Below are 14,101 nucleotides of genomic sequence, written 5' to 3'. Positions count from 1 at the left end.
CTACCAAGTTTCAGTGACAGTTACAACTTCACTGGACATTGATGGTCCGAGTTGGAAACATCCGCTGGCAGTGTGGTTCTCACCACCTCCCATATTGGTTGATGTTTTCAGTGATTGTTATTATTTTGATTTCCTCTTATGAACTGCCATGGCTAGCATGCACCTGAATGTACTGTTTTCTATGCAGGAAGATAATCGTAAACATGTCACAAAGAAAGCCAGTGAAGCATTTGAAAGCTCTTACCTTCAAGCGGTGGAGCCAAATAAGCTGATTAAATAAATTTGGCCATTAGTGTTGTCCTAATACAAGTTAAAGATTGCAGGGAACATACATTCTGAAGAACACAGACAGGAAGCAAATGCTTCAAGGTTGAAAACAGCGCCCTGTTGTCCTCAGAGTTAGTGGCCCTGAGGCAGCAGAGTTCTGTGGAACTGGCAATGGTTCACGGTGGAAGGGTGCCTAAAATATCCAAACCCATGTCCCACAGAAGTAAATTTATATTTGTTGATGGTAATCTTAATTTATTTTTATTCAGTGCGTACTGTTTTGAAAACATGCTGTGACCTGATTCTAAGCCCATCACGCAATATTCACAGCAGAAAGAAAGATTGTCATAGGCTCAAGGTGGAGGGTCCAGTACTTATTGCACTGTGAAACTGACTTAATGCCTATGTATTAAAGTTATGCTTTTTGCCCTTACGAAATATGACTTGTATTGCAGGCAATAACTGACCATCGTGAGTGAAGTGGCTGGCCCTTCGACTCTTCCGATATTGAAATGGAGCCCAGGATGTCGAATTTAGTGCAGAAAGTGCCGCAGATAGTGAGCGTGTCATCTGCCTCCGCAACCGAAAAAAAACAAGATGGAAAGGTGACCGTCTCGCCAGCTCCGAAAATGGCAAGAGTGCTTCTGCCACGGCCAGCGCCAGCTTCTACTGCTTCCTCTCTGACATTAGGTAAAACTGCAGGAGCAGGAAGCTGGGCGTCAACCTCTGGAGAGCCATGGTCAAGAACTTCGTGGCCATCAAACACAGTGGTTCCCATAAAACTGTGGCGCAACCCAAATGCGGTGCTGAATGACGCACCAACGTTACCTCTTAGTGTCATGCCATCTTGCTCTTCCCAAAGCACTGCTCGACAGCCAGAACTGAAGCGTGTGATCGAGGTGTCCACCCACAAGTTAGCCACACCTTTGAGGACTGATGAGAGCGTCACCAAGGCCACCTCAGATGCCGTTCTCGTCGTGAAGAAGACACAGAGTGGTAGAACAATCATCGCGACCCAAGGAGTGTTGGGCAGCGGCATTAAGCCTCCGCAGTGCCTTGTCACTCATGCCAGTGGGTCATCGACACCTGCAGTGACCAGTGATGGAGCATTTCATCAAAACGTTATACCCACATTGTCTGATAGAGGCATGGTAAGGGTTGCTGTGAACCCTTCTGAACCAGGTTCGAGAGGAGCTCGCATTGTCTTTCAAGAGCAGACAAAAGTGGGTGTCCCACTCACAAAGCTTCGGAACAGTGCAAAAGATGGTAGCTGTGTGGCCACCACGGAAATGGGCAACACGACCAGCAGCTCACTGCAGGGCAAACACTCTCCAGCGGTGGTCCATGTTGGTTCTTCTACTCCTTGCCGCAATACAGTCAGAAAACTTTTGGAAAACACGTGTACTGTATCAAAACCAATCACAAATAATGCACCGCCCAGTAGCCAGAGTGTAGTCTCAGTCTTGGCAAAACCGACCAACACTGGTGTACCAGTGTTGAAGAAGGGACAGAGTGACAATTGGCCACCAAGGGTGGTGCAACCACGGGCATCTCAGGAGCAGGAAGATGACAGCTATGGCTTTAAGATTGTAAGTGTTTGCAGTCTTGCAAAAGAAAACGAGAGCCAGAACCTTCCCAAACAAGTACCGCAAGTTGGGAACGATGGAGGCAACACAAACAAGGCAACGACCAGCAACAAGACTCGTGAGACAAGCCAAGAGAAAGATGGCAGCCCCGAAAAAGGACCAGAATTGAAAGAGACCATGGGCTCTAAGTGCAACCCACATACAAAAGAAAATGAGGGGGGAAATGACGTCATTGAGCTGTGTTCATTTCAGACTAAAAGGGGAAACTCTGTAATTGGATCACAGATAGTATTCAAGCCAGCACCTTCTGCTGGCCATGTGAGCACAAATGCCATGCCTTCTTCCAAGTCGGGTAAATTCAAGGCGGCCATGAAGTTGCTTGAGCAGTCCATGCTTCAGGACAAAGACTTATTTTCTGAAGGAGAGAAAAACATACTGACATCTTTGTTTCGGCGTGTCAAAAATGAGACATTGACTGCAGGATCAGAAGCAGGAGAGAGTTGTCAAGACAAGCTGCCACTGTGCCCCAAGGTCGTCAAAATGGAGCCTGCTTCTCCAGACCGTCATACGAATGACTCAGTGTTCAATGCCCAGCAAGACGAAACGCTGGAAAACTTGACCACTCAGTGTCGGAACGAGCCATTGCAAAGTCCTGTTGTCATAAAGGCAGAGCCTACTTCTCCAGAGCAGTCTGAGGGTGACTCGGTGCCTGATGCCCGGCAAGAAGACTTGGCGTCACAGGCTCCAAAAGGAGAACACGGTGCAGCTGCACCTAACAAAGCAGTTCGTCGCATTGTTATAACTTCAGACGAGCTTCCGGTGTTTACCTCAGACCAGATAAAGGCTGGGATTGAAGCATTTTTGATTGAGAACAACATCCCAAACAATTTTTCCAAAGACGAGGTCATCAAACTACACTGGGATGGAAGGAATCTAAGCACGTTTCATTTCCGGGACATGAACAGCAATCGATCACCATCACCACACCCACCACCAGATGTGCCTGTTCCTCAAAAAATCAAGCCTAACATTCTCCGGGGCAACAAACTACCTAACGCCAGTGCTGGAATTGAACCATCTGACACTGCCACCGTCACAGTCCTGGCAGGTGGACAAACTGGTTCTGGTACTACACCTCCGAAGGTCAACACACTTCCAGAACGGTCTAAGGTTTCCACCAGTGAGCCAGCAATGCCATGTGGCTACAGAGCGATCAGGGTGAAATGTGTCGCAGACAGTGACAAGGTCGTCGTGGCGCCATTGGGACCAGTGTCAACCACCAGAGACAACATTTCGGCAGAAAAACAGCTCTGCTTCATGCCACGAGCAATTCGGTACATCAATAAAACTGGTGAAGTCATCGAGAAGCCCCTGAACCCAAGACAACAGGTGCTTCCTTTTGTGCCGCCCGTGGGCACAAAGGTGGCACCTATTCAAAAGTCAGCTACCTCGTCATCTCCCGCTGTTCCGGTGGTTTCCTCAGATTCGCTGCAGCAAACAACCGCTAAGCTAATCCAAACAAAACCCGCGAAGCCCATGCCTATTGTGGCAGAGAGGCCCTCTGTGCCTGTGACAGTTTCGCGCGTAGTGCGTGTGAACGCAGAGTCTCATAACCCTAAGCCTCGGGGTTTAGATGCCAGCCTTCCACAAGGCTTGGTGGGCTCAGTCAATATGCCCCAAGCTCCTCTGCAAAGGCCGGCATACTCCACTGTGTGTGATGACGACACGACGAGGATCTTGGAGCCAGAAGTGCTCCTTAAGGTGTCCAACAAGGTCATCCAAGTCCAGCCACTTAAGGCAGGGTTGGACACCTCTTCCTCATCTTCTTCTTCATCCACTTCAAGCTGCTGCAGCGAGGATTGGGCCCCCACAACCCAGATGCACAGGAAGCAACGAGGCCGCAAGCGTGCTGCACCGAGGTCATCCATTCAGCGGGAGTACAGATCACGCAAGCGGCGGCGACGGGTAAAGAAAGAGAATTCTCCTGCACCACAATTAGATGCTAAGCCTTCAAAGAGTCCAAGCGATGAAATGAATGTCAACATTCTCTCCTCAAACTGCATTGATAGACCTTGTGTTGTGAGCATGTACCACCTGAATGACCGCCTCATGACGAAGGGTTTTGTGAACCTGGCCTCTATAAAACACAAGGAACTCTTCGCATTGGCACGAACGCCAGAGGTCAGGCTGGCACCTGGCAAGGTGGTCTCAGTAGTAAAATTAAACCCGTGCAAAACTGAGTCGCCTGAAGAAGTGGCCATAACGCATGTCTCAGAAAGTTTGCCGCGGGAAATGGAGACAGACAGTCTGGAGAGCTTACTCAGGGAGCAGATGAATCATCTGGTCCACTTGCGTAAGAAATACAAGCAGTCCGGCCCTTAGCGCATGTCGCAAGTCTAACTCGGTCGATTTGGTGTGCTAGATGTACAGGACAGTGCATTTGTGTTTGTTTCTCAGCCTCCTCTAAGTCACAGTCAGGACCAAGGCCAAGTTCACTGGCTGAGTCCACTGCTCGGTGAGTTTTTGCGTTTAATGTGAGCAACAGATTTGTTGTACATATTTTGCAGTGTATGGAATGTTCCTAATAAAGCATTCAGTTATGTTTTTTTTTTTGCGAATGTGGCTATATTTTGCCTAATTCCGATTTATTCTTTGACGCATCTTGCTATATGTTAAATATTTCAATGGTTTGTGTGAATATCATGTTCTTTTGAATAAAAGTTTTTCTTGCTTAATCTTTGGTTGAGTGGAGTCTTGTGTTTGCATAGCCCATAGAGAGGAGCCAGCTATACATGTTTTAGCGTGCCCATTTACTAGTTTGAGTGTGTGAGCAAAGTTGCAGTGAAAGGTACGATTTGTTGCTCATGAATACAAGTGAGCGTGTTACAAACATGGTGGTCATGCTTTTTAAAAGGTTGCCTTCCGTCATTATAATGGATTTCATGGACACCAAGGTCCACCTTTTGTCATCTTTTTTTGTAGAGGCTTTACGCAGGCCAGAACTGAAGCATAAAGCACATAGGTGGACGCGACGACCATTCTAATGCAGTCCTGCATTTGCGTCGGCTTTGAAAAGCAGGCAGAAGTGCCCCATGGGCCACCACTGACATCGATACGAAAATTACAGCCTTGTAAGATAGCAGCATTTGCTGAGGCCTTCCTTTAATAACATAAGCAATGTTGTTTAAGCTATATAGTCAAACCTCATGATAGCGAACAGGTAGATGTCCAGAATGGCTACTGGTAATGTCAGCAACGCGGATACCACCCATGGCTTCTCCACAACTTACTTGCTTGCAGCCCCATCTCAGTATGCCCTGTCTGTGCGCCATGGATAAGTACGACCAGAAGTTGTAGGCAAAAGCATTGCCAGAGTGGCCATGCGAAGTCGTATCACCAAGCTGTAGCTGTGTTGCAAACAGGCTTCTGATGAAGGACAGTTAGTCCTAACGATGGTTTAGGGGGTTCTGGATGTGATTCGTGCACTGCTGCAGACAATGCAAACTTCAACTGCTCAACACATACTCCAGGTCCTGGACGTGCTCTATCCCGTGCTTCAAGAAGTTCAATAAAAACCATGATTTTCCAGCTTGTCTGTATTCACAGTGATCTGACTTAGTTTGAAAATGAGATGCCAAAGGCCGCCATGCTGACGGCCTGTTTTTTCTGTATTGTCAGCGGTGGCTTCAATGCTTTGTATGGCTTGCTGTGGAAAGTTCCATGGTAAATGCTACGGGGAAGAAATATGGCATTCTTCGTAAGGATGTGCATTTGGAAATTGGAATATCAAATTGGATATCCTCCTGTTTGATTATTCCAATGAATCCTATAGCGTATGTTTAGAAATTATTCAAAAGGAATCAAATATGCTCTCAACTTCTTGAATATATGGTAAGTTTATTTTTCAAAATAAGCCAAATCCAGCATTTCAGAGGAGGCAAAAAAAAAAAAGGGTGCCTTTGTGCTGTGCGATGTCAGTGCACATTAAAGATCCCTAGGCGGTCGGTCGAAATTATTCCGGAGCTCTCCACTACAGAACCTCTTTCACTCCCACCTTCTCTCTTCCCTTACAGGGGTTCTGGTGTCCACCGAAAATGAGAGACAATTACTGTGCTATTTCCTTTCCTCAAAAACCAATTTACAATTTCAGAAATGCAAACCAAGCCAAATATTGCTGCAATGGAAAGCTCCTTCATAATCTTACCATAAAAAAAAAGTTGTGGAAACAAAAGGTTCCCAGTAAAGGCTTGAGAATGTATGTGTAAATCCAGTGTCTAATCAACAATGAGCCGTATCCTGCTGACGTACAGATCAAAATGAGCCAAATCCACTTCCAAGAACAGAACCTTCTCGGTCAGCTTAAGTCTCATAGGTTGGACTGTTTCTAGCGCGGTTTAAGTTATTCCTAACTCAGCGCTGCACTCCCATCAACTGCAATGGGTATGAAGAGAACAGCGGAAGATCTGAATGCAGAAAAACGCAATGATGGGATCATTAACCCAGTGTCCAATAAAAGCAAGGATGAACCTTTATTACAGCAAACTTTAAAGCGTTTAGTTGGACTAGTTGGCAATGGCTTAATTCATTATTACAAGCAAAGAAAACTGGAGGGGACAATTAAGCTCCTCCTTAAGGGTATGACGCGATAGCTGTAATGGGTTAATGCCCACATATGCAGAATTGCTCATTCTCTAGTTAACATTCATAGATACCTAGAACCCCTCGTGCCACTCCTGGTGCAGTGACGCAGTGGTTAATAAGCGATGCGGCACTGCCATCGGTAGGGCTTGTGTGACCCAGGTTGCTCTTTCCAAGGACCATTCATTAATTTACCAGCCACCCCCTACAGTGTGCAGTTCGCTCACAATCCGATGGGCGGGTTGTGATGACGCCACAAGGTTAAGTGACCTCCCACAAAACACAAAAAGTGCTTGTAGAAATCTACAAGTCATCTATGGACCTCCTTCACCCCGCGACGTCACGAAGATGCGGTGGCGCTGATGTTAGCAGCGACTTTCGCATGGTAGGCAAAACAGGTTCCGCTTTCCCGTGCCTGCCGCAGCTGCCGCAGTTACCGGCGGCTGCTTCAAGCCTGTGCACTGCAGAAGCAGCATATATTGACCAGCTGCGTCACTGCTGGATCCGCGTAGTAGCATAAAAAATATTAAATTAGCCTCGGTAGGTTTCTCGCGCATAAATGCCGCATTCGGAAACTGGCTAACAGGCATTGGGCCACGGTAGTAAAGCGCGAAGTCTGGGAGTCGATAGGCACTGCCACTCAATGCACTTAATAGCATGCAAGTTACTGCGTTCATTCACCTGAACTTCAGGATAGTAGGCTGATAATTGCTAAAGGAAAAAAAAGACATGTAACTGCACACGTACTTATCACCTTGAGCCGGAGTGCACGGGGCGCCGACAGGTTCAGTCGCCCCCAAGGAATGCGTTTTTTTGTTAATAGCACACCATGTTTAAATGGCGCGTTTTGTGACATTTAATAGTTACTTGAAACTGTTTCTTGATATGACGACGTAATTATTTCATTCGAGTAGAAAGAAGTCTGGTAAGTTGTGTCAATCCTGCGCGGTCGCGTTGGTGTGCTTAGAATAGCGTACCTTAAGTGTGCTAAACGCCATATGCTTTTTCATTGCATCATGCATGTGTCATGTTTCATGAGGTAATACATGATCGCGAAGCTTGTTTGGAAAGAAGCAGCCGCAGGCGTGCTACTAACAGACACGTGGCGAGATTGAGAGGGGATGCGGCATGAAAAGTGTTTTCGTTGTAACTAAACTTGGTGCAAATATGAAATTCCTACGCTAGTTTCAGTCATTCCTATTATTTATAGCTATACCTGGCGCAGTTCTGGGTAATTATAATTAACACCGTCGTCAAGTCCCCCCAAGCTAGGTCTCTAATTGAGTAGATAGTGCGCAGTTTTTTTTTTATGCCAGCATGTGCATAAAGCCCTGTTCTGTATGATGACGCGATCAGTTGTTTTTCTATATGATCAGCACTTATGCATGCATAGTTACATGAAAACGTTTCTTACAAAAAAATAACTAACACAATACTGCACGTGTAGGGAAAAAATCGAGAGATTTATTACGCTCCTCAACGTCTCAGGAATAGTTTGCGACAAATGGAATCATTTGATTTTCATGCGAATTACGAAGGTGAGTGATCCAGTCACAGAAAATGTGAGAGGTCAGAAAACGAACCTTAAAGTTTATTCCCTCGTTTATGGCATCTTCGCTTTCGCTTTGGTCAAAGAAATGCGGCACTGAAATCAAAGAAATTACCTCACAATTTTTGACGACCACACTTCTAAAAAGTGTAATTTATAAATTTGTACTCAATATTTTGCTATAATTTTTCGTCACGAAACTAGACTTCAGGGCTAGGAAAGGAAATAATTCTAGAAATCAAAAATCTTCACCAAATCGACCAGCTTAACAAGACAAGTCGGCCTGGCTGGTGCGTGGTCATGCGGCTAAAAACAGTGCTAAGCGAGACAGGAGATCGGGGACACGACTCTGTCCCCACTTTTCGCGCAGCGCGACACGTACGTATGTCAGCAGACGATGAGCGCATGTCTGCTCCGGCGAAACAACGCCAGCACTTCCGCTCACTAGTGTCACGAAGTAAAATCATTCCGGCTAGTGCAGAGTGTCAAAACTTGTTTTATTCAATGCCTAGCGCATAAATAAACGGCAGGAACACTTTCTACATGTTTACTACTAACCATATATACAATACACAGTGGCAAACTATTTCTCTTTATAGGCCGCACGTGGACAACGCGAGCTGGTGTACTTCGACAAATTACTAAGTTGGAAGCATCGACCATTGCTGTGATTTGCAGAAACTGGAAACGCGCCTACAAGCCTTGAAAACCTGCGCACAACACATATCCGCGACGCCACTCCCCGACCTTTTGCCTACCACGAGCTCGCTAGCGACTGCAGCGCCACCTCGTTTGTTTACAAACATGCAGAAGGTCCATACCAAGACGTTTTGATGTCTTAAAAAATTATCGCCAAGATTTTATATAACTGTCCGAAGTCTTGAAGACCTCCTGTAGCCTAGGCTAATGCAAGGCTATCTGTCGACTACAAGAGGTTTTCCTTGACATCTTGTAGACTTCTAGGCGATACTTTGTTTAGCTATAAAGGAGCGTTTTAGCTCTTTTGTAGCTGTGGTAAGCAATGCTAGCAGTTGGCTAATAGAGGTCTTACCTAGCTGTATAGATGTATTTTAGCCATGTGGTAATGTAATGCTATTAAATGAAAGGCACTTTATGAAGAGCCCATCCTTGATGTCTCACAAGCAATAAGAACTATGAAGAAAATACATCTTGCATGCTTTGGGGACAAAATGTGTGCATTGAGGGTGTGTGAGAAAACTTGTCGCTGTGCTGCCTCTTGACCCTCGTCTGACATTTGGCCTGTTGTCTGCAGATTAAAGGCACATTTGCTCAGCAGAAGTCTAGGTACCAGGTAATTAGTTCATGAGATGATGCATTTATTTTGCAACGTTTTGCATGTCAAGAGTGCAAAAGAAACTACTGCGTCATTTCATGTATTGACTGCCCGTTACCTAGACTTATACTAAGTGCAAACACTCCTTTAATATGTAGACAACTGGCCAAACGCCAGGCAAGAGCGACAAGAGAGCACAGCAAGTTTTCTCATGCACCCTCAATACACGCACTTTTTCTCCCAGCATGCAGGACATCCGTATTTTCTCTAAACTGAGCTCTTATAGCTCGTGAGACATCAAGTAGGGCTCTCTGTAAAGTGCTAAGCACCTTTCACTTTGTCTACTGCATAACTATAAGTGAACTGTGCAAACTTGACATATTCTTGCAATGCCTGCTGGAAGATGAAAGCTTTTGAAAGGCAAACTGTTAATTAAATGTAATCGTAGAACTACAACAAAAATTCAGACGAAGTAATAAAAAGAACCAATGTGGTTGGCTCTCAATGCAGGCAGTGTTCTTAGTGCAAAAAAAGAGCAAGAAATGGCTTCAATTAAAGAATCTGGAACGAAGAACATGATCCAGCACCGACACCAACGACGACGAAGCGCTTGCGCCCTCGTTTACTTAGGTAAAGAAGAAGAAGCCTGTCGGATGCTCGTGCTGGAACGTTGCCGCTTGTGTCCCAGTCTCTCGCCTCGCTGGCTCGTAGATTACATGTGCTAAGGTCTTCGTCGCCGGCGCTTCCAACGTGCCAATAAACTGCTCTACAAATCAAACATTTTATTGCCTCAGTAAAACATACCTGCTACTTAAGATTAAAAACAGTGAAATGTTTAATCAAAACACATGACAAATACCTCAAGAGAACAAAGTGTCACTTGGGAGGAACAGTTGACAGCTGTCAGCTATATACATGGTAGGTACCAGGCCCATGTCTCCCATGAAGACTCCAAAACAGATGTTCGCAGCCGCACTCCACGGCGGGCATAAAGGCCATGGTTACTGGGTGAACAGAAGAATTAATGTCAATTTTCAGCACTCAATATTTGTGTCTGACTGCGTGCATGTAAACAGTCACAAAATACACAAGAAAGCCAGCAACTAAAAACTGTATACCATGTTCCATTCAGGATTTTTATGCATGCTGCTGTAGGTAGAGCAAAAGAATAAAATAACTGAAATCTTGCTTTAGTTTTGAAACTTGAATAAGATTAGTCCAACTGCCCTCGCTTTATAAAACACTGCTGTTTCTCAAAGGCTTACATATTTGCCTTCTCTTTGTTGAGTCATTGTAAAGGCACTGCTATTTGCCCTTCAGTATTCCAGTTATTGCTGTCCTCAAATCTCTAACAATGTGATGTTAAGTTTCCAGTGTTCGTAATCTGCTAGCATGCATACCTGTGCTTGCTTATGTTGCAATTCATTCATTCAGACAGGCCCACATAGGCACAGTTTTCAAACTCTCTTTTTCATTCTTTCCTTGAAACTAGCCAAAGCCCTTGCTCTTTTGGCTAACTGTAGCAGGTCTAAACAAAAGATCGGGCCAAGCAAACAACAAAATCTGTGAAATAAATTTTTGCAAACAGTGTGCATGTATGCACAACAAAACCATGAAGAAAAAACAGTGTCAGCTGTGGAGAGTGCTTGCCAAAAGTTTAGAAGTTGAGCAGGCCAGGAAGTTCTCTGAAAACAACTGTTGAACAGCCTGCGCCTAAAAAGAAATGTACAGAGTGAATCCATTGACAATAGCTGTGCACACTGCAAAGGCATACCAATAAAATGCAAGGAGGCCTGCCTGCCTGCCAAGGGGCCACTTATATCATCAAACAGCCAGCACACATACAGAACAGTACCACTGAGTAGATTTTCTCAGTGTCGTAGCTATCAATCGTAATGAAAAAAAAAAAAGCTTGAAAAGTCCAATAAGTCCATGCAGTAATGCATCCGGATTTTCACGGTTCCCTCAGCTCCTTTATTTTTTATCTGGGTTCATAACCAACTGCAGACATAGGGCACAACACTACTATAATCTTCAGCGACTAGGCATATAAAAGTGCAAACAGCAAATGAAATAGCTTAGGGTGCCTGCTCAAAAAACAGAAATCAGGCAATCTTTGTTAACAAAGTAGTATTCCATATTTTCATCCGGACCTGGAACAAAAGCCATCAACAATATATTGCTTGAGTTCTTGGCTTATGCATGCAGTCACTGAATTTCATGAAACCAATACAACTTCCGCTACATAATTACTTGTAAACTGCGGGGTTTAACATCCTGAAACGACATATCGGCAACGAGGGACGCAGTAGTGGAGGCCTCAGGATTAATTTGGGCGACTAGGGGTTGTTTGGCGTGCGCTGACTTAATAGAGCGCACGGGCATTTTTGTATTTCGACTTTATCGACACATGGCCGCCGCGGCCGGCGTCAAATAACTTGCCATCTTGGGACCGGCAGCCGAACGCAAAGCCACACAGTCACCACGACGGGCTTCATGGTCACTTGATAATGGACACCACATAAAGCATAACCAAAGCTTTCTTGACACGACTGTCGCTGGTGGTGTTGAACTGGAACACTCACGAGGACAAAAGAGAGTAGTTGGCAAGAATAAAATCCTGTCAGGTTGCAATCGAGCAACTAGTGTTGAAAAAATTTGCTCATTTCCAACCCGCGTTTAAGCAAAGGTGGTCACTTTGAAGCTATGTCAAAAATGATGACACTTTATTTTTCTAGGGTTCCAACTTATTGACGGCCTTCGTAAGAAAGCAGCTCATAGAGGGTGTTAAATATGCGGAAGCAACCTGTCTGTACCCACTTAACGAAAGCTCAAACACGTGGAAACGCCCTGTTTCCGTGCATCAAACATAACACTTTGGTATGAAAACCAAACTACCACACACTAGCGGCTTAGCCGCTGCAAGGTTGATGCTTTCGCCACACAGGAGAAATTAAAGGTGCCTTACTTTTTCGGAAAATGAGGTTCACATTTCAGCGCAGTCCTGTAGTAAAATACATCGCGGGAAAACTGCAAACCATAGAGTTTCGTACTACTAGAGGGAAAGCTGGCGGCGCTGCACCTGAGCCACCATGGGCGCTCAAAACATCATGGGGCGATGAGTTACTTGGTGCGGGACAGTCGGGGTTTTTTTTTTCTCAGAAATATAGAGTGGCGTTACTAATACCGTTTCGTCCATGGCGCAGACGACTTTGGGTGCGTTCCGATCCTTTAGACGCCCGACAAGACGTCTAGTGTGACGTCAAGGAACCCGTCTACGTCTACATACTGGAACTTTTCTACTGCTCAGCCGGCATGAGCAGTAGCTCGCGGCATGAGCTTATGGTCAGTAATACTGCAATTTTTCTTAAACTTCGCAATGATTATCATTAAAAACGCATTTTCAACAGTTGGCACATTTTTTGCTGCAATAATTTTACACGTAAATCAGACTGGTGGCAGCGCATAGCGGTTATTCTACTTGTAGCAGACGGTAGTGTCCGCTCTCCGAAGACGACGCTGAAGATATATGCCATTATTATTTTATTATTGACACTATTGTTGTTGTTGTCCTCAAGAGGATAATGCTCCTCGAACTTGCTCGTCCGGACGACCCTGTAAACATAAAAAAGAATACGAAAGACTGTAAACACAAAATTAAAATTCGCGAAAGGTGATACTGAAGCAGAAAAGCACATGCGTGCCTTAAACCTGCTGTCTGCTGCACGTGGTACTCGGCGGCAACCAAAAACCTAAATACAGCAGCGAGCTGTAATCCTGCACAGACTAAAATCAATTCGCAACATGCCGGTGTGTTTGTTCTGAGACTGTAGAGGTAAAAAAGAATGTGCATGAAAGAGCAGATGCAGCTAATATAGCAACAGAAAAACACATTTGTAAACCATAACGCCAGCCGTCTTAACCCCGGCGAAGAAGCCAACGAAATCAAAGTTTTAATTCACAAAATCAAGGCGCTGAGAGCCGGCATCGTCAGATTATAAACAGACCTACAGCGTACGCTGCTGTAGCAAATCTCTCAACCGCACTATATAGTCACCGCTAGGAATCGCACGTCCACGAAGATTGTTTAATTAGTCACTAGTTTGCGTACCAATTAATTTAAAGGAATGACTCACACTTGAAGGACGGTGCCTATATATCCATACTCCGGCTGCAGTCCGACGCCCGCGAAGAGCACAACTCGCTACGCATACCTATCTATGACGCATACGTCGGCTCCGCCATCTTTAGACAGGAAATTAGCCTGCATCGATGTTGACTTCGGCGAAGCAGTCTTGAAATGGAACGCGTCCAAAAATGGCGGCTGTCCGGCGGCGTCTACTTCGAGATATTGGAACGCACCCTTTGACGCAAACGTAGCGCGCAAAAACCATAGCAGGGAAAACAAAATAGCACACAACGGCAATAAATTTTTTTGTTTCCGAAGTGCCATTAAAAACTTCTTAAAATGCCAAAGCGACATTTTTTTCAAGAACATATTTTTCATAAAGAAGTCTTGGTTAAGCACGAAGTGTTGGCTTTTGTTGTCTGCAATACTTGGCCAATAGGTGGTGTCCAATCTGAACGAGCCGCAAGGCATGCTGGGTACTCCGACTTCCGGGTCTTTCGGCGAGATGCGTGTGTACAGGGCTTCGCTTGGACATGGCTTGGAGTGCGGAATTAATAAGCTTGAATTCGGCTTTTCATGCGTTAATACGCGCGAATGAAGCCGTAAAAAAAGGTCAGGATGCTGTACCTGCATTATGT

At 45.2% G+C, this 14,101-nt stretch overlaps 1 protein-coding gene and 1 long non-coding RNA gene across 4 annotated transcripts in view; one reads left to right on the top strand and one right to left on the bottom strand.

Moving 5' to 3' along the window:
- LOC144104764 (uncharacterized) overlaps nt 1-4,588 on the top strand; it is a 36,062-nt gene extending 31,474 nt beyond the window's left edge. For all 3 annotated transcript variants that reach the window (XM_077637945.1, XM_077637944.1, XM_077637946.1), the window contains exon 4: nt 723-4,588. In XM_077637945.1, coding sequence (XP_077494071.1) covers nt 780-4,235 — 3,456 coding nt within the window. In that variant the 5' untranslated portion in view covers nt 723-779 and the 3' untranslated portion in view covers nt 4,236-4,588. The remainder of the gene's footprint in view (nt 1-722) is intronic.
- A 1,142-nt stretch (nt 4,589-5,730) lies between these two features.
- LOC144104765 (uncharacterized) lies at nt 5,731-12,503 on the bottom strand. Its single transcript, XR_013308628.1, has 3 exons — nt 12,303-12,503; nt 10,194-10,338; nt 5,731-10,100 (listed from the first exon to the last, which is right to left on the bottom strand). It is a non-coding gene; the product is annotated as an uncharacterized LOC144104765 (long non-coding RNA).
- Nucleotides 12,504-14,101: the final 1,598 nt, after the last annotated feature.

This window comes from Amblyomma americanum, chromosome 9, assembly GCF_052857255.1.
Source record: "Amblyomma americanum isolate KBUSLIRL-KWMA chromosome 9, ASM5285725v1, whole genome shotgun sequence".
NCBI lineage: Eukaryota > Metazoa > Arthropoda > Arachnida > Ixodida > Ixodidae > Amblyomma > Amblyomma americanum.
This window is presented reverse-complemented; position numbering and strand designations above follow the sequence as displayed.